Raw genomic sequence first — 19,864 nt, forward strand, 5'->3', positions numbered from 1 at the left:
GTCCCCATAATATATTAGGCTTGATGCTACCATGGGATGTGACTGCATTTGTGGAAATGTTACCGATCTGTACTTTTAACAGGCTACTCTGTATATTCTTTTAACAATGATAGTCAATGGGGCTTACTCCTGGGTATGTGTTGGTAGGATTGCAGCCTAGGATTGCTAAGAATTTTCCTGCTCGATTATGTCACTTCTGGTCATGACATCACTTCTGGTGAGTCCTGACAGATTCTCATTCTGAAAAGTGGGTCCTGGTGCTAAAATTTTGAGAATCACTGTCTTATGGAATACAACCATTTTAAAAGCCTCTTTAAAACATAAAAACATGGGGTTTAGAAAAATATCCCCAAGGAGAGGAGTGACTCCTGCATTGCCACCCAATAACACCCTCTTTCTGGTACCGTCCATCTGAATACAATTAGAGCTGGGCTAGACAGTAGGGTCTGTGATGCCGATTTTAGGTCTTAAGAAGGCTGATACAGGTGAATGAAGTCCTTAAAGTAACTCAGCGCCCAATCCTATCCAACTTTCCAGTGCTGATGCAGCAGCGCCAACAGGATGTGCTCTACATCCAACAGTGTGGGGGCAGTCAGAGAAGCCTCCTCTAAGTAAGGGAACCTTTGTTCTCTTACCTTGGGGCTGCATTGTGGTTGCATTGGTGCTGGAAATTTGGATAGAGTTGGGCCCTCAGTCTCAGGTGTTTAGGGCTTTAAATTCAACCTGAAAATAGATTTGCAACATTTTGAACCAACTGCAGTTTCCAGATCATTTTTAAAGGCTATCACATGTGGTGTGCATTACAGAAGCCCAGTCTTGATACAACCCGAGGATGCATAATTGAGGCTAGATCAGCTTTCTCCAGGTAGGACCAGCCAAAGTTAGTAAAACTGTTCCTTGCCACCAGTGTCACACACACAACTACAGATTAACTGCTCAATCCTATGTATGTCTACTCAGACATAAGTCCCATTAGAGGCAATGGGGCTTACTCCCAGGAAAGTGTGGATAGGATTGGGCTGTAAGTCCACAGATATTTCCAAGCTGAGCACCAGCTCAATGTCCAGGAAAAAATGCAAAATACATTGTAATATATCTGACACAAGGCCTCTTGAACGCTGAGTTTTATTAGTTAAATTGGGTAAAAAACGGTTTCTTTCTAGCATGTATTCAGAGTATAAAATATTTAAGCAATGACACACTGCATTAAAAAGAGTGCAAGACTGGAGGCAAACAGTATGAAATCCTCAAAAAATTGCTGTGCTGTGCTGTTTGATGGGGTCGTTCGATTTTCAGCAAAACAAAGTTTTCAAAATAAGTCAAACATCAGATTGTTAGATTCAGTGTTGGCACTTTGATGGTAGCTTCTTTGACTAGTTTTGATATATCAGTCCCGAGAGGAGCTCTATGAAACAAGAAAAACTGTTATTACTCATTCTTACTCAGACAAGACTACAGTCACATAAATTTGGGGGCAAAACAATTAGCCCATTTTATAAACTCATACATAATTGGATAATATACCTCACTGGTTATTTACTATTTCATTTATATAATAATTTTCATTCTCATAAAACCTAAAACTCTCCTATTCAAAGAAATACAACAATTATACAGTAGTTTTAAACAGTCCATGCCTATGAATTTCAAGCAAAATAATTCTGATTATCTTGTTCCTTATTAATAGCTTTTACTACTAGCTTCCTTTTACCCCTTTATTTAATTTCAATGTACAGGTTGAGACTAATTATTCGCATGGGTTCCGTTCCAAGCATTCACATGGATTAAAAAAATGCACTATACCAAATTTAAAAGAAAAAAAGTTTCTTTGCTCCAGTGATTGAAAAACAGCCTTGCTGACCTTTTGACTCTAAGCTGAGAGTCATTAAGAAGAAAATCCATCAGCACTTCACTCAGCCCCTCCCTTCACCAACGCAAAGTATCTTTCTTTCACTTGCTCAGGGGGAAGGGAGGGATTGCCTGGAGAGAGAAGGATTGATGGATTGTTAGCCTGCTGCCCTCTCTCTCTCTCTCTCTCTCTCTCTCTCTCTCTCTCTCTCTCATTAAGGAGGCTGTTAAAGGACTGTTCAGTTTTTAAAACTGATTTTAAAGGGATGCATTTTTCCCCTTCTCCAGGGATCAGCACATTCTCTCTCATTTGCAGGGTCCATTCGTGTTGAGTCAAATTTGTGTATAAAAAATCAGTGTATAAATAGGCTGGACCTGTATATGAATAACTTTTGAATCTCATGCTAAATGCATGTTCATTCAGCATGAACAGCACAATCCTTTGGGCTGAAAGTGCTGGTAGAACATTCTCTCCGCTAGCATTGGCTGCTGTAAAGCAGCCATAAAGCACTTTCTGTCAGTACACTGAGTAGCATGCTGCTTGAGCGCTGGCTAGAAGGCCAGAGCCTCCTGTGTGTACCAGATCTTCAAAGGCAGGTAAGATGGTGGGGGAAGGAGCAGGGGGTGGAGTGGGGTCAAGGTGTAGAGGGGGCATAATAGGAGTGAAATGAGGTGGAGGGGGCATAATGGGGGAGGGAAGGCTGAGGGGGAATGCATTCGGAGGCAATGGAGTGAACAGGATCCTATCCCCTCTGGCAGCAGCCTCCCCAACCTATTTCTCTCCTCGGACTTGCGCTAGTGCAATTGCAGAGCAGGAGGCTTACACAGGAGTAAGGGGATTTAAATCACCTTTCCCTTCTGAAGTCACCTGATTTGCTCCCCTCCCCACTGGATATAGTACACATATGGCCAGGGAGGACAGAGGTGTGATCTAGATGGGGAAGGGGCAGAGAGTTATGCCCAGAACTGAATACCTCCTTGCAGCTGGCAAAGTACTACCTATGGTTTCCTAGTATTCCCAAGTACTCAGGAGATATTGAGCACTTATTTTCACACTTTTCTCTGAAACCCTGAGAACCACAGAGATAATAAGATACAGTATATAAACCAGAGAAATAAAGATGAAGTTCTTATACTACTTACTTTGGTTCATATCTTAGGCCTTCTACATCATATAAAACACCCAATCCTGCACGAAGCCTTTCAATGCCATTCCTAAAGAGGGTACATTTGAATAAGACACGTGAGCATAAAACAATTTCATTTCTCTGCAACACAATATGATATGTTGATATTGCCTGGCAGCAAGTCTCCAGCTAAGCTCTTCAGGCAATGCGATATTTCAACCTGGCCTACCTAATATCCCTCAACGGGAAATGAACATGAATGCACAAAATATACTCACTGACCCTGCTCAAATTTGGAGGCAAAGAACTACAGAGCGTTTTCTTTCAGAAAATGAATGATTCTACAGTGTCACTTCAGATGTGACGAACTGTCCATTTCCACATAGGAAATCATATGTACCCAAAATGTACACCACCCTACTTGAGAAGTGCATATGTCTGTTTGTGGCAGATTTCCATGGCATGTATGTACCACAAAATTACACCAGCTACAACTTTAAGGTGTGCATGCAATTTCCTACCAAGAAAGTATGTGTTACTAAATTAACCACATGACACCACAGCATTGCAGCTCATTCAAAATTGACAAGTATCTTTACCCACCATGCAATCATAACACCATTATCAGTGCAGAGCCTGGGAGGTGGACACAGCAAGGTGAAGTCTGTGGCATCTGTTACAACCTGCAGAGCTTTGCGGATAAACTGGTTACTTGCAACACCGCCTGACACCACCTGAAACCAGTGTTGGAAATCACTTTAATGTCAGGGAAGAGCTACATCTTTCTACTCACAACAACATGGAGGAGATGCTTAAGATATGAACACCATCCCACAAGGATCATAACACAAAAGAGAAGCATTACATTACTTTTAATCAATCAAGCAAGGTGATGCTGAAGAAGAACTCCAGTACCATGTCTGAAGATTGAGGAATGCTTCCGTTTTCTTTAATCAGAACATCTGGACATGTTCTTCTAATCTGCCATTTTTAAAATTCCTCAATATTTACTTTAAGACACAAAGCATTAGCATCATCATTCTAGGGTAGGCTCCCACTGCATGCTGATTTCCTCCATGAACGTACATAGCCTTGAAGCTATGACTTAGGGCTCTCCAAACTCCAGTCTGCAGGCTGGATCTGGGGTTTGGAAAAAGCCCTCTGCCATGGCACTGTATTTGTTTCAAGACGATCCTGGCACAGGGACAGTCGTGTCTGCCTGGACATCCTGTTGCACAGCCTTCTGGGATGATGGGCAGTAAAAGTGGCTGCCCAGAGTGTCTCTATGGCAGGATTGGCTTGAAACAAACATGATGCCATGGCAGAATGGTAAGCTGCGCTAAGGATGGGGAAGGCTTTTTTGGGACACAACAGTCTCCAGTCTGGAGATCGCTGACTTACGGTGCAAGCCTAAATATATTTACTAGTGAGTAAGCGCCATTTAACACAGCTGGACTTGTTTCCAAGTATGTAGATATTTATGAGATTTGTATCTGCCTTTTCCCAAAGGCACTCAAGGTGGCTAACAATATTAAAACATACAATATTGTACAAATACTGAAATCAATAATAAAAAACAACATTTCTGGTGGAAACACTAAAAATATTCAAAATATCAGTGTATAGCATAGCCTTAGTACTCCACAGCACAGCACATAGAACCCCTGGGCAAATCTGCAGAATAAATAATCAAAACATATATTGCAGCATAAGACCAGTGCTATGAAACAGAACCGCATGTAATAAAAGTAACCAATAAGCAGCCATAAAACAAGTGTGATAGGCATAACAATCAAATCCCCAACCCACTCAACGTGCTCAAATGTCAACCAAAAAGTGTTCAATTTCTGTTGGAATGTCTGTAGAGAGGGGGAAGCTCTTAAGAGAATTACAACATGCACAGGATTGTTCTGTCAGTAGATTTTATTTCCTTTGTAGTTAGTAAAACTTGAGATGCCAGTTTCTGTCTGCTGTTCAGGTCACCACTTCCTGTTTTAAAAGTGCTAATTTTAGGAACAAAATAGATTCTAGCCATGTAAGCAGAATTTCAGATCAGGTACAGTCACACCTCCTACAACGATGTGGATACATTCCTGGAAAACAGAGACAGTTCTATGGAAGGTACCTATAACACTGTTTTAATGTAGATGTGTTCACAGTTGTGGACTCAATTGCGCATTAGGTCAGAGCCTGCTACGTAATTGACCACCAGTGCTATCATTCCTGTTACATGGTAGCGGAGGAAGATGATGGGAGGAGCAGCCAGGTTGTGACTCAAACTTGAGAACTACAAGCTGTTCTGCCAAATCCCAATCCACTGGGCCTATTGCCTGCTTAAGGCTGATTAGTTTCCCTTGTGAAACTCACCAGTGCAGCAAGCAAAAGTCAGAGTCCAATTCCAGCCCACAGATTCCAAGTAAACCAGTCCAATCAATGAGAGTTGCCAAATCAGAGTCCAGAGCCAATAAGCCAAGTTACACTCCAAGGTCAGGTTCCAGGTAAGTCAGTCAAATCAGTCAGGGTGTCCCCTCCAACCTACACTCCTCCTACAACCCACAAACCCTTCCTGCCTCAGGTGCTCCTTATATCCCTGAGGGCCCTATTGCCTTCAAGTGGCTGCAGCTGTACAGCACACTCTGCTGGATGCCCAGCCCTTACCCTTAAAGGGGCCACTGCTGACACCACATCTACCTCCTTGCCAGATCTTCTGCGATTCCAATACACAGGCTTTTCATGGAAGAAAGCATCTAGGATAGATTTCCTTGCACAGTTTCCTCTCCTGAAGCATTTCCTGATAACAAGGCTACTGGTCACATGCAGCCAGAATATACTGCTCTCCTTGGCACAGTGCTAGCCAGAAAATGTAGCTTGTGTTTGCTGAAAGCACAGCACAGACAACTGCACTTTTCTGCACCAAACTTTCAAGTGGCAGATTTTAACAACACTGTAAAATTTACCCTAAGGACAAAAAGAGCTATAATGAAACTGTGTTGTCTACCTAGGAGGTATGGCTCATCCATAATACATAAACAAACTTACCAGAGCTGCCTTGTTCTGAGGTAAAATACCTTTTCTTATACAAAAAAGAATAGCCCGGTGTGTTCGCTTAGCAATATGAACGGTGACTGTATACTGGATGGCTGCAGCAAGGTCTGAGATACAGGACAAGAGCTGCCCTTCCTGAAGGCCTAAAAAAAAATTATGACCAAATGAGTTTTCCAACCATATGTGTCACTCACAGATACAATTTGTATTAGGCCTATTCTGGAAAATACCTTCTTCCCTTTCTCTTTCTGCAATCATTCTAGTGACCTGACTTTGAAGTCCAGAAAAGGAGAAATTGCAGTTATGCTGTTGTTCCATGGGAACTTTGAACCTATAACGTTGCATATTTCCCTCCAGGGCCAACCGTTCTATAGCTTTTCCACCACTCAGACCAGAGCACTCTGGATGCTTTTGTAATGAAAGTCTTCTGGCTACCTTAAAAAAAAAAATAGAAAAAAGCAGAACAGAATATAAAGAAATGAAAATTTTAAAAAGAGCCATCTGAAAAGGTTAAAAAAAAGAGCCATCTGAGTAAAGGTTAAAAACAGTTTGTCTGAAGTTGGTTAGAATTCAAACTATAAGTTTCCCTCCAAGACCATTTAAGCGGAAAAAGTGCAGGAACAACAGTTTGGTTTGGTTGTTTGGTTTGAAATTCCTTCTCAAATGGTCAACTGAAAGGGAGAAGAGCTAAACAGCCCCAAAATGAATACAAAGGCATGCTCCTAGCCATTCAGTGTAGGGAACTGGAGCTTGTCACTCCTGAAATACAATGCTGATCTATTTGAGAGAAAGATTCCTACTGATGTGTCCTTTGTGAATAAACTCAGTTTCAATCATGGAGCTGCATTGTGTCTACTTCAGTTCAGCCCCAGGTTCTGGCGGGGCACCCAGTTACTGAAAGGGAGTGTCTCTCAACCCTCAAGATCCACTGAGAGTGAGGCACTGACAAGCTGGAACTAGTGGCAGTGGAAGAACAACTAGATGGGTCAGCACCCTGTGCCCCAGGGTCAGAAACTACAAGAGTATCATAGACCCCAAAGAAAGTCTTGTTGGCAATGCTGGTGCCTGGAGTAAAAACCTGCACTAGGCACCCTAGAGCATTGTCTTGCCACCCTGATGGTGCCTCGAGCACAACCACCCTCATCAGCAGTGAGGATTCAGGAACTGGTCCTGCTGGGGTGGGCTATCTGGTGGGCATAAGCTCTTGGCCAGTCCCATTTTGTTAGTATGGCAAAAAACTGTTATAACACTAGAAATATATATGTTGCAGCAGTTATATTGATGAAATCAACTGCACAGTGGCTTGTCACACACACACAACACAACAGATCTTTTGAACTGACTGAGAATTATACTAGTTCAGCAATGAGGTGTAACTATGTATCAACTAAGTGTACATTTTTTTTATCCAACCTATGATGCAAAAAATTACTTCCAAAAGAAGGTACTTCTGGCTAAAAGCAGGTCTCTGGAGAGTACACTTGTGTGCTCATGTCACTAACCCCGGAGTTGCAGTGTACATGGACTGGCTGCCACTTTATAAGAAGAGGAACCATCACTTGCCCACTCCTCTTGCCTCCTGGGATTTTGAAGGTTGGTCCCATGTTGCAGATAGGGGTTTGAGGTGAGATCCAGTTCTTGACAAGTTGAGGACCAAATAATACAAACTACTGTTTCTGAAAGACAAATCTATTTTCAAGGAATTACCTTATCCAGCATGTCCCCTGGAGCAATGTCCAGGGTTTGTCCAAGGAGAAGAAAATCTGAAACTCCTTGTGCTACTGCCAATATACAGTGACCCCCAGAGAGCAAAAGCACCAAGAATGGAAATTCCACTCTGTTGGTCAGTCTAACAGTCAGTGCATGTGCCTCCATATGATGGATGGGGATGAAAGGCATCTTGTACTTCTTCACCACTTCTAAACTATAATCCAGTCCAACTCCAAGGCTTAAAGCAAGTCCTGGCTTGACAGTAGTTGCAATAGCAGAGAGCTCATTCATAGTCACTCCACTCACGGAGAGTGCTTGCTGGACTATCCTGACAATGTTTTCTTCATGAAGCTGTCGTGCCACTGGAGGGATAATTCCACCTGTTCTAATTAGAAAGACACACAGATAATGTTGATGTTAAATTCATTTGACCCTTCTCAAAAATTCAAATATAGATGTTAACATCTTCATTAGCCTAACTAATATTTTGTCCAGCCTAACTATTTGGCTGATCAGCAAATTTAGAGAGCCACCTGGATGCTAATGATTTGATGCCTTCCTGCAAGCTTGGCTTCAAACTGGCTATGGCCAGGAAATTACAGATCAAAATGATATTTCCTTATGACAAGCTGCACCTGCTGAAATCCCCTCTTCTACATAATTGTTAAAGGTCCAGGAGCCCAAAAGTTGAAAGGTTGGCCATCCCCGGTACATACATTATTAATATAATAAATTATGTTTCATAATTTCTGCATTTTACTGGAGGAGTTGGCGCTTTTATTATTGGTAATTATAAACATGTTCTCTGTGGACTGCAGAATTCTCCCAGAACTCTAAAAGCATTTAAATGTTTTGAGAATCCAGCCCTGCCTTTCAATACTTTAATATGTACTAATGATAACAAAATAGCACCTCAATAGTTCCTTCACCTAAAATAAGACTTACTTACTTTAAATGAATCTCACTTTGAGAATGTAGTGCCTCTCCTAAAATGTCACCAGCTTCATCCACCACAGCAGCTCCTGTATCATCACAGCTGGTTTCTATTCCCAGAACTATTTTAGTAGAAAATAATTTGCCATAGCAAGTGGAGATACTACTTATAGAGCCGTTCCAGCAACACTTAGGAGACTTTGAAATTACTCCTAGGATGCTACTCACTATTGAAGTTTTCTGTAGATAGGCATGCCTACAAAGGAACTAGACAAAAATGTCATTTAGAATGACAAGTATGGAGGTAACTGACAAGTTAGAAATAATTGACAATCAAACTCATGTGCCCCAACCTCTAGCCAGCCTCTTCACCCCCTTTCAAGATACCATTAGATGTGAAATAATTTATCTTCATTGGCAAAGGGAAAGGAACATCAGGATGGGGGGGGGGGGTAACTCCAGAATGCAACAGCAAGTATAAAGCAGAAAGCATAAACCTGCAGTAGTTGCAGGCAGGTTCCTCCTCCTCAATAGCAGCCTCTCAAAGATATCTATTCCACTCAAATATTATTTGAAAGGGGGAGAGGGCAGGGAGAAGGTGGGAGGGAGTTATGATGAGGGCAGAGAGTGGGATGGGAGGAGAGTGGGACCAGTGGAGCCCCATGTTGGGCCGTGTGGTCCCAATATGGGAATAGTTAATTCTGTGCCAGCTCAAGAGCCACTGCAGAATCAGTAGTGAGGGGCTACTTCCCTTACTCGGGGTAAGGAGATGAAAGTCCCCTTTTTTCCAAGGAGCCACCACGGGCTGCTCGGTTGTGCATTAGATGCCATAGTAGCCATATTGGTGCTTCAGCAGCTCCATGCTCCAGGCAGCTCAGGATTGGGCTGTTACTCTTAAATGATAATCACATTCAAGAACTAATAGGAAAGGCACCTCTCTTTTGCCTTCTGTAAAACTAAATTCAGATATAAAATAAATTACCTAAGCAGCTGAAAGTCAAAGAAAAATGACCCTTTAATACTTTATGTATTGAACATAACTGTTATGGGTTACCTGTGTCAAAAACATGGTGCCAGAATATTTCTTTTTATACTTTTCCCAATTGCAGTATAACACATTTCACAGCCTCCTAAGACAGATACACAAATAAAGTTAGAAAAATTTGGACTATATAAAATCCATACTGTAATTTCCTGAGATGTGTTGCCAGACAGATTATTATTATTATTATTATTAACAGTATTTATCTTTTCAACTTTTCAACAAAAGTTCACAAAGCAGTTTACAGAGAAATCAAATAACTAATGGCTCCCTATTCTAAAAGGGCTCACAAACTAAAAGATGCAAAACACCAGCAGACAGCCACTAGAAGAGACACTGCTGGGGTGGGGAGGGCCCATTACTCTCCCCCTGCTAAATAAAAGAGGAGCACCCACTTGAAAAAATGGCTCTTACCCAGTTAGCAAGGATTAGACAGATGTATTTAATAATTTAATTCTATGTTTTTCATAAGAATAGTCACAAGGCTCTCAATCCTTCAAACTCTATAGCTTGGTACCAGGGACGGGTGTAGTGAAATCGCGGAAGATATTACCAAGGAGATAGGGTGTGGTGTCCACAGTGCCCCTTGCTCTGCAGGGTTAAAGCCCAGGTGGTAGCTGGAGGTGTGCTGCACAGCTGCAGCCACTAGAGGCTAAAGTGAACCTAGGAGCATATAAGCAGCACCTATAAAGCTAGTGGTGTGGGAGGAATGAATGTTTAAAGGTGAGGTGGCTGACTGGGACTCTGATTTGGTACCTTGCATTGACTAACCTGGAATTTGACTTTGGACTGTGACCTGGCAACCTTCATTTATTGGACTGGGACCTGACTCTGATGTGTGCTTGCTGCCCTGGTGAGTTAAACAAGGCAACTAACCAGCCTTAAGTGAGCAGGATACCCAGTGGGGAGGAGTTGTAGCAAGACAAATTGGTACCAGGAGTTGGGTCCAAGCCCAAGGCAATTAGTATCCCCCTGTGTAATGAGAGCAAAGAGACCCTAAACCTTGCTACATGGAGAGCAAATACTCGCACCATATCATGGGATGTTCTGACCACTGTGAGTTTCTTTTTGACTGTTTTTCAAATCCTGTACCACATGGTGAGATGGGTCTGGCTTGGCATCCTCTTCCTTCAAGAACTTAGTACATCAAGTAGGGAGGGGGCTGCGATAAGATCCCTAAGAGAAGAAGGTGCCAAGTTAAAGGGGCTAATTTGCATAGAGAGAAAAATCTCACATATGTGGAGGCCTTGGCAAATGCCCACAACAGGGTTGCTCAAACTTTCAACTTTAGGGATGCTGGACCTTTAACAAGTGTATAGAAGAGAGAATTTCAGCAGGTGCAGCTTGTCATCTGTGGGATGACAAACTGCACCTGCTGTAATTCTCTCTCTATAAACTTGTTAAAGGTCCAGCATCCCTAAAGTTGAAAGTTTGAGCACCCCGGCCCATAAAGATATGAAGGCAGCAGAAAGCCTTAATAAGACACAGGCAGGGTGCCTGGTTGAATTAAAGCGCTGGTCTTGACTAGAGATAAAGGGGTGGGGGCTGCAGGAGCAGCAAAGAGGGCCTCTTTGACTCTTTTCAGGCTGGCAGATTGGGAAGCACTATCTCTGTTGCCAATCTGAACTATAAAGTTGGCTGGAAGAAACTGAAGGATGTGTTCAGCATGGCTGGTGTGGTTGTCCATGCAGACATTTTTAAAGACAAAGATGGCAGAAGTCAAGGGATTGGCACTGTGACTTTTGAGCAAGTGATTGAAGCTGTTCAGGCCATCTCCATGTTCAATGGACAGTTGCTGTTTGGTAGACAGATGCACGTGAAGACAGATGAACGAACCTTACCAAACAGAGACTGCTTCCCTCCAGAGCGGCTCCAGCAACTTCCTCATGGACTTGGGGGCATTGGTATGGGGCTGGACCAGGAGGGATCCCTATTGATGCAAACCACTTGAACAAGGGCCTGGGGATAGGCAACTTGGAACCTGGAGGAATGGGTATAAAAGGCTTGGGCTTTAGGATGAACAAAATGGGAGGAATGGAAGGCCCTTTTCGTGGTGTGGAGAGCTTGGGCCATTACCCTCCTAGAATGGGGCTTGGCAGGATGAATAAAATGGACTGTGCAGTTAGAGGTGGGTTTGAAAGAGATTCCCCAAGAAATGGGATGGGAATGCCTCATAGTTTTGGGGATGCCCTAGAGAGGGGAACAGATGGAGGTGGAGGAGCCAGCATGCCTGCAATTAATAGGATGGTCTCTGGACTTAACTGCAGGACCACTGGGATTGATAGGCTGCCCTCTGTTATGGGGGATGACATGGACCAAATGGGCACCAGAATGGGTAGGAAGGGATTGCACTGTATGGGAGCTTCAGCAACCAGTATGGAGAAGATATGGCAGACCAAGGGGTGGATGGTCCAAGAAAGAAACCAATTGATCAAGGGGACCACTGTGACACCAAGGGGTGGAATGTAGTGGAATAGCAAAAGATCTGGTGAGGAGGTAGAATGTGGTGTCTGCAGTGACCCTTTTAAGAGTTAAGGCCTCGGCTTTCAGTAAAGGGTGTGCTGCACAGCTGCAGCCACTAGAGGCAATGAGGTACCTAAGTATATAAGGAGCACCTGAGGCAGGAAGGGTTTGTGGGTTGTAGAAGGAGTGCAGGTTGGAGGTAGGAGAGGAGACTGACTGACTTCGGTCTTTGCCCTGGATACTCTGACTGACTTTGTGACTAACAGACTGCTAGAGACACTGGAGTTTGGTGTGTGGCTGCTGTGCACAAGACCCGCTGAGGACCAAGGGTCTGCGGTAGTGGCGGGAGGCTGCTGGCAGGAGAGAGGACCTCTGCAGGTTGAACAGGCGAGCTACCCATGGAGGAGCAGTTTGTTTGAGAGAAGCAATACTAGTTCTGATGGTTCTTCCAACAGGAATCACAATGAAAGAATATCAGGATTCCCTGAAGTGCACAAACATGTTGTATGATCAGAATGATAGTCTTCTTAGCATTGTCCAGCAAATGCTGCTGATTAGGATGCTAGTAGTAAAACACCTGAAATAAATTTTTATAAACATGGAAAAATTATTCCAACACAATTTCTGTAAAACTTTTGCTAATGCATCCATGCACATTAAAAACTAACAGCCCAATCCTATCCACACTTACTTCTTCTCAGAAGTCACATTATAGTCAATGGGGCTTACTCCAAGCCCCATTGACTATAATGTGACTAACTTCTGAGGAGTCATGCATAGGATTGGGCTGTAGGTCACCTATACCTCTTGTAAATGCCTCCAGTAATTACTCAAATCTGCTGACTTGTCTGACTTCCATAACTATTAAAAGCACCCACACATTAGTGCAAAGGCACATTATATTAATGAGTGGTTGCTTCTCTTCAGCCCTACATCATACAGCCAATGATTTCCTGATCTTACGAATGGGAAAACTGAAAACAAGGTTAAGCAACTCAACAGTCCAGGTCATACACATGGACTGGACTGACCCAACTAATGAGACAGCAGTTGCCTCCTGACTTAATGTTTTCTTCATTCCAGCTGGGAGGCAACACTGTTAAACAGCAGAGCTTCACCATCTCCCTTGACATTCTAATTATTGATTCCTCAATGGTTTTGATCAGCGAGAGTTTTAATCTTTATAAGCTGCCTTGTGATAGAAAGGAAAAGAAATCTGGTTTACTGGAGAGGCATTTCACACATCCTTGAAAAGATAAAATCTAAAAGCTCTTTCAGAAATCTTCATTTATTTAATATAATCTATATTTAGCATTGTTTTTATGTCATGTTATAACCAACAGACAGCCCAATCCTGAGCTGCTCGCAGCGCCCAGGCTCAGAGGAGGGCTACTGCCAAATCCTGTGCCTCCTGTGCTACTGCAGGAGGCTCCTCAGGAGAAGGAGATGTTCATCCCCTTCCCTTGAGTAAGGGAAGCAGCCCCGCAATGGGGCTACTCTGCATGAGCGCCCTGGATCCTGCGGAGCACAGCTCTGCGGATCCGCCTCCGGCCTGCCCCTGCCAGCCTCCCCCCTCCCCGGAACGCCTTCCCCATGCCCCCATCCATGCCCCCAACTCCTGTACTGCAGCCTGGCAGTACAGGAGATCGCTGAGCTGCAGAACGTGGGCCACCACCCAGTGCTATCCCAGCATTGGCCAGCGCTGGGCTCGCACTGGCGGGAGCCCAGCGGTGAACCCCGCAAACGTGCCTTATGGCATGTTTGTGACTGTGGTCCCAGGATTGGGCTCCGAGTTGCTTTTAATTGATATAGCTGTTTGGAGGTGGTTCCACCTGAAATCTTATCCACACTTACCTGGGGGTAAGTCCCATGGATCAGTGTTTCTCAAAATGTGGGTCGGGATGGGTCCCCATTCATTTCAATATTTTATTTTTAATATATTGGCCTTTATGCTACCATGATATGTGACTGCATTTGGGGAAATTTTTAAATGGGAACTTTCAACAGGCTATTGTGTTAGCGCTCTGTTCTTGCAAAGCCAGAGACAAAGCTGACAAGTTTGGTTCATGGAAAGTTGCTGGTAGCTGAGTCAGCAGTTTTCTCACTGCACCTGCCACACCCTAGGTAACTGAGCAGACACTGATTGGGTGCTCAGAGTACTTAGCCCTCAGTCTTCAGCTCCACCAGTGAGGTAGGTGAACACTGATACTGCTGCTGGAGACTTTGACGATTGGATATCTATGTATGTATATGTTATTGACCTTGGACTGATAAGTTATTGCTGGACTGCTTTACTCAATGTGTATGACCTGGACTGTTTTGACTACTCTGTCTGTGAAACTCCTAGCTCTAATATACTGTAGCTAAAGCTAAAGACTCTGCTGTGTTTGCCTTTTTGTGTGCCCTGCTCTACACTGGGACACACCCAAGGTTCCTATCTTCCTAACTTAACATATTGTATATATGCTTTTAACAATGATAGTAAATGGGACTTACTCCTGGATAAGTGTGGGTAAGATTGCAGCCTAGGATTGTTAAATTCCTGCTGGATGATGTCACTTCGGGTCATGACATCACTTCCGGTGGGTTCTGACAGATTCTTATTCTAAAAAGTGGGCCTCAGTGTGAAAAATTTGAAAACCACTGCCATGGACTATAATGGGACCTGCTTCTGAGTAGATTTGCATACAATTGAGCTCTCCCACTCCCAGAGTAAACAAGATCTCCCTTCTGACTGGGAAGCAGAAGGCCTTGATCAAGCCTCTCCTTTTTTCCTCCCAAGGCAGGCCCACAATTTGGACTCTGGGTCTGCTATGAACCTAACATCTGCACTGGGCCCTCCATTGTGCTCCCTGTCCTCCCCTTGATGCCTCACTGGGTGCAACGAGAACCACCAGTATTGAGGTTTCAGGGTTTAGTGCAGCTAGGTAGGTTCTCTGACACAAGCCCTTGTCCAATACCCAACCTGGCCAACCCAACACCTCCCCTGCAAAGTCTTCATCCAAATGACTTCTAGGCTGATCTGATGCATATTTACTTGAAAGTCAGTAAATATGTGGGACTGCAGAAGGAAAAACTTTTTGCCCCTACTTACACATCCCAAAAGAGATTTCAAAATGTGACATTGCTGATTATACTATTCTAGGAAACGCTTGAGGAGCATCTGATCAGTATCTCAAAAACCAACTGCCTGTTAGCCATAATGTTTTATTTTTAATATGCTGCACTTAATCAAAGAGCAGGATGTTCAACAAGGAAAACTGTTCTACATGTTTTATAACCTCTTTTGCAGCGGTGGCCAAACTTGCTTAAGTACTTACGTTCTTAAATATATTTATTCACCATGAACATTAAACTTGTTTTAATCCAGTGGACTCTCAGTTTATACCAGGGAAATAATTATATAACTTAAAAATATCTTATTTACCTTTTATATTATGATGCCAAAAGTTCAGCCAACGTATTTCTGTGAGCTGCACATTATGTCAAAGAGTGATATGTGGCCCCTGAGCCGTGGTTTGGCTGCCCGTCTTTTGCAGCTCAAATGACAGCAAAAGTGATCCTTCTTTTGTTGCTCTGTGAGTACATAATACGTAGCAAGCAGGCCCTGAAGGCCATTTCATATTTAACTTTTTCCTGCCAACCTAAAGGAACCACAGTCCTGCAACAAGCCAACTATGACACTAGTCTGAGCATGCAGCACTCAAATCAAACAACAGCTTTCTAAAGTGACCACAATGCTTGGGCTCTAAAGAGGTGAGGTGGCATCAGATTAGGCATGAGCCCATGAAACCTCAGTACTGATCACACTGGTCTAATGCTCCACAGGGTGAGGTGCGGCTAAGCGAAGGGCTTGCCCAGGGCCCCAGTAGCCCAGCCGTGAATCCCAATTAAGCTCAGTGGGGCTTTCTTCCTCGTAAATGTGTTTAGGACTGCAGCCAAAAAAACAAACAGAATTTGGGTTAAATACACAACACAAAATACATTTTTTTAAAAACATATCTAAAGTAAATTGTTTTCTCCAGTATTGAGGAGAAGGGTAGAAGGGACAAAAGTTTCAAGGAAGAATCTAACTTTGGACAGTATTTAAAACAGCGATTTTCAATCACTGTGCCATGGCACATTGGTGAGCCATGAATAGTCCACATGCGTGCCACAGGAATTTGGGGGAAGGTCATTTATTAGTAGGTCCATTGGGGGATGCGAGCCCCCCCCCACAGCATGGTGTGCCGATTTACAATACTCTTTATAATTTTTGTCAGGTGTTTTCTTTTTAAATAGGTAAGAGTTGAAATAAAAGACTGGATTGTGGTTCACAAAGCTACAATAAATGTGGTACATCACACCAGTGGTTCTCAGACATTTTAGTTAGCATTGGGACCCACTTTTTAGAATGACAAATGACAGGACCCATCTTAAGTGAAGTCATTAACCTGAAAGTGACGTCATGGCCCAAAGTGACATCATCAAGCAGTAAACACGCATAAGATTAGGCTGCAGCCCTCTCCACACTTTCCTGGGAGTAAGCCCCATTGACTAGAATGGGACTTACTTCTGAGTAGCCACGCCTAGGACTGGGCTGCTAGGCTGCAATCCTGTGCACACTTTCCTGGGAGTAAGCCCCATTGACTAGAATGGGACTTACTTCTGAGTAGACACGCATAGGCCTGTCTATGGCACGCCTAGGAGTGGAGTTCCTGGTAAGGTCCTCGGCAGGCTTCAGCCGCTGTTCAACGGCGAGGAGGGTGAAGGCCTTGGACTCGGGGACCAGAGCCGGGAGCTGCTGTGCTCTGCCCCCTCCTCCCCCCCATTCACCTCACACTCGCAGCCCCGCCCACAACGAACGCGCGAGGCAACGTCGCTCCGCCGCGGGCCCGCAAGGGTTAAAACGAGCGCAGATGGCCGCTGGCGAAGGGGGCGTGGCCACGCGGACGAGCCAACGGCATTCGGAACACGCACAGAAGCTCCCTCCGCATGAAGACAAACCACAGAGATGGGCGAGAGAGAGCGGGCCCGTAGCAGCTTCCGGCTTGGTGGGCACCACCCGCTTGAGTGACAGCTGTGAGCGCAGAGGCGGGGCGGGGCTCCAGGACCCCCTGGGAGAAGGCGCTTGGTGGACGCATCAGCTGTTTGCGGGCTGCAGCGCATGGAAAGGCGCAAGCGCTTGGGGAGTCCAGGCACACTAGTTGTCCAGAGCAGGCTGTGGCAGACCTGGGTTCAGCAAGCGCAGGCCTTGGGGCAGCATCTGGCCCGAGCTCTGCTGCACGCACACCGAGCCGGTGTCTTCGCAGTGGCAGCCCCTTTCTCAGCTCTTCCTGCAGGCAGCGCTTGGCAGCCTTTTCCGTCTCACGCCACACCGACAAGGCACTCCAGTGGTCAAGGCACACCGTCGGTTCTTGGACCGCTGACAAGGCGCACGCACTGACTGCAGGGGCTCGCCTCCCCCAGTGGCCCTACTCACAAATGACCCTCCCCCAAACTCCCCGGGCACACCTGTAGACCATCCGCAGCACACCACTGTGCCACGGCAGAGTGGTTGAAAATGGCTGCAACAAGATAGGCTCCTTTCTCCCAGGCTGGAAGTTGTTATCCAGAACGTAGCTACTGCATTTAAAAGCAAAGCTTTTACTTCTGTTGTTTTAGGACCTATCCAATTTTCTGGTGCAACCCTGCCAATGGGGGTGTGTGCTGCTTCCTCAAGGTAGGGGAACATTTGTTTCCTTGCCTCCAGGCTGCATTGTAGCTGTGCAGGTGCTGGAAAGTTGGCTAGGACTAGGCCCTTAACCAGTTTGCTTGTGGTCTTTTTATGCTGCTGTTTTTATATCGCACAGGTAGTCCCTGTCTGTGGCTGGCTTGCAGACAGCTGGGCAGGTACAGTCTTGTGCTGCTGGGTGCTGGTTCTGACTTCCAGACCAACATCTTAAACGGAACCAGAACATAAGCCTGGGACTACCCGTTTTGTTTTTATTGATTGCAATTATATTGTTTGAGTTTTATTATCGTTTGGTAGCTTTGTTTTAGGAGAGAGGACAGGAGACAGATCTCCAACAGTAATTAATTTAGCACTGAGAAACCTTACCCTTTCCCAATTATGAGAAAAACACATGTGTGTAACACTCAGCTGTAAATGGCAAATACCAATAGCAAAAACAAATCAAATGGAATGAAATGCACTGCAAGTCCTGGTTCAGACTAAAGCAAAGGACTTTTACTGACACCTAGCAACTTCAGAACTAAAACTCTAGCACAGCATTTCTCAACGTTTGTCCCCATCCCCGTACCATTTCACATGGTCCACGTATTGGAAGAACCACCAGAAGTAACTGGTGATGACATCATTGCCAGTTATTTCTGGATTGGGAGGCCAGGAGCACTGCAAGAAACACTGGTAAGAGGCTCTGGGCAGACAGAAGCGCTTTCTAGAGTGCATGAAAACTGCCCACTGGAGCACTGTCTGCTGTGCCAAGCTTCCTACCACTGCTTGTTGTGTTGCTTTGCTGGTCTCACTAAGAGGCAGCAGGATCTGGGGGTCCTACTTGTACCATCGGACACCATCTCAAGTACCACTGGTAGTACCTGTACCACTGGTTGAGAAACACTGCTCCAGCATGATCTTCAAAATCACATGACACTATCTGTCTTCATTCCAAGATTGCGTTGCTCAGGGGGCTGCAGGGACTGGGGTGCACTCTCCAGTCCCTGCAGCAGCTGTCCCTGGGTGTGGGGAGCCGTGCGCGAGTGCCTGCAGGGATCCCTAGGTCAGGGAGAGTGAGAGTGGAGAGATCGCACTCTGTCTCCGCAAAATCGGAAGCGGAGTGCGATCTCTCCACTCTTTCCCTGAGCTGGGGAGCCCTGCAGGCGCTCACGCATGGCTCCCCACACCCAGGTATGGCTGCTGCAGGGACTGGAGGGTGCACCCCAGTCCCTGCAGCGCCGTCAGAAGGGAAAGTGGAGCGATCACCTCACTCTCACTTTCCCTGACCTGGTGAGCCCTGCCTAAGGTTGCGCAGGGCTCCCCGCAGCCCCAGGAGGCTTGGGCAAGTATACCCAAACCCCTGCAGCCTCCTGAGTGGAGCAATCCTGGGGATCCTGCCTCCTCGCTGCCCCCACCCCTTAAGGGGAAAGAGACCAGGACCCTCAGGCTGGGGCATCGCGATGCCCCAGTTTGAATACCACTGCCCTATTGGTAAGGCTGCACTGGCACTGGAAAACTAGATATGATTGGGCCCTAAGTCTCATTATTTGCGAGGATTCTGTTCCCAGAACTCATGTGGATGGCAAAAAACACACTAAGGCATATCAATTTAAAAAACAAAGTCCCTTTGCTCAGGTGATTTAAAAACAGCCTACATGGAGATACATATTTAAGCATTTTTGAGGGGCTATTATTTGTAAATAAATAAGTAATTTCTTCCTAGATCTTTTTTTTTTTTTTTAAGCCTCGTAAACCTAGACAGGTTCTGATAGAGTGTTGTTTTAAAAAGTGGGTCCCGGTGCTAATAAATTTTGGGAACCACTCATCTAACAGACAGCATGAGTGCCTCTTACAGGCTGGTACACCTTTCTTGTATCAGAATAGAGAATAAGAACTGTGACAATATCAGGCATCCCTGATGTGTGTAAAGCCTTAACCTGCTGAATATAGGAGAGATGCCAAATGATGTCTTGATAATTCATTTTTAAAATAAATCAAAGG

At 44.8% G+C, this 19,864-nt stretch overlaps 1 protein-coding gene across 1 annotated transcript; it reads right to left on the bottom strand.

Moving 5' to 3' along the window:
- Positions 1-1,109: 1,109 nt before the first annotated feature.
- Positions 1,110-16,974, bottom strand: OSGEPL1 (O-sialoglycoprotein endopeptidase like 1). Its single transcript, XM_066635444.1, has 9 exons — positions 16,814-16,974; positions 9,718-9,793; positions 8,680-8,930; positions 7,728-8,115; positions 6,251-6,455; positions 6,015-6,163; positions 3,579-3,709; positions 2,992-3,063; positions 1,110-1,405 (listed from the first exon to the last, which is right to left on the bottom strand). The coding sequence occupies exons 2-9, from the start codon at positions 9,730-9,732 to the stop codon at positions 1,327-1,329; spliced, it is 1,290 nt and encodes a 429-aa protein (XP_066491541.1). The 5' UTR covers positions 9,733-9,793; positions 16,814-16,974; the 3' UTR covers positions 1,110-1,326.
- Positions 16,975-19,864: the final 2,890 nt, after the last annotated feature.

Source organism: Tiliqua scincoides, chromosome 1 (genome assembly GCF_035046505.1).
Source record: "Tiliqua scincoides isolate rTilSci1 chromosome 1, rTilSci1.hap2, whole genome shotgun sequence".
Taxonomy (NCBI): domain Eukaryota; kingdom Metazoa; phylum Chordata; class Lepidosauria; order Squamata; family Scincidae; genus Tiliqua; species Tiliqua scincoides.

Excerpts from the sequence above, each read along its gene's own strand:
- OSGEPL1 (XM_066635444.1), bottom strand. Across the intron at positions 6,456-7,727 it reads CAGGGGACATGCTGGATAAG|GTAGCCAGAAGACTTTCATT; the intron begins GTAATTCCTTGA and ends TTTTTTTTTAAG. Across the intron at positions 3,710-6,014 it reads CTCAGAACAAGGCAGCTCTG|GTGGTGTCAGGCGGTGTTGC; the intron begins GTAAGTTTGTTT and ends CACTGGTTTCAG.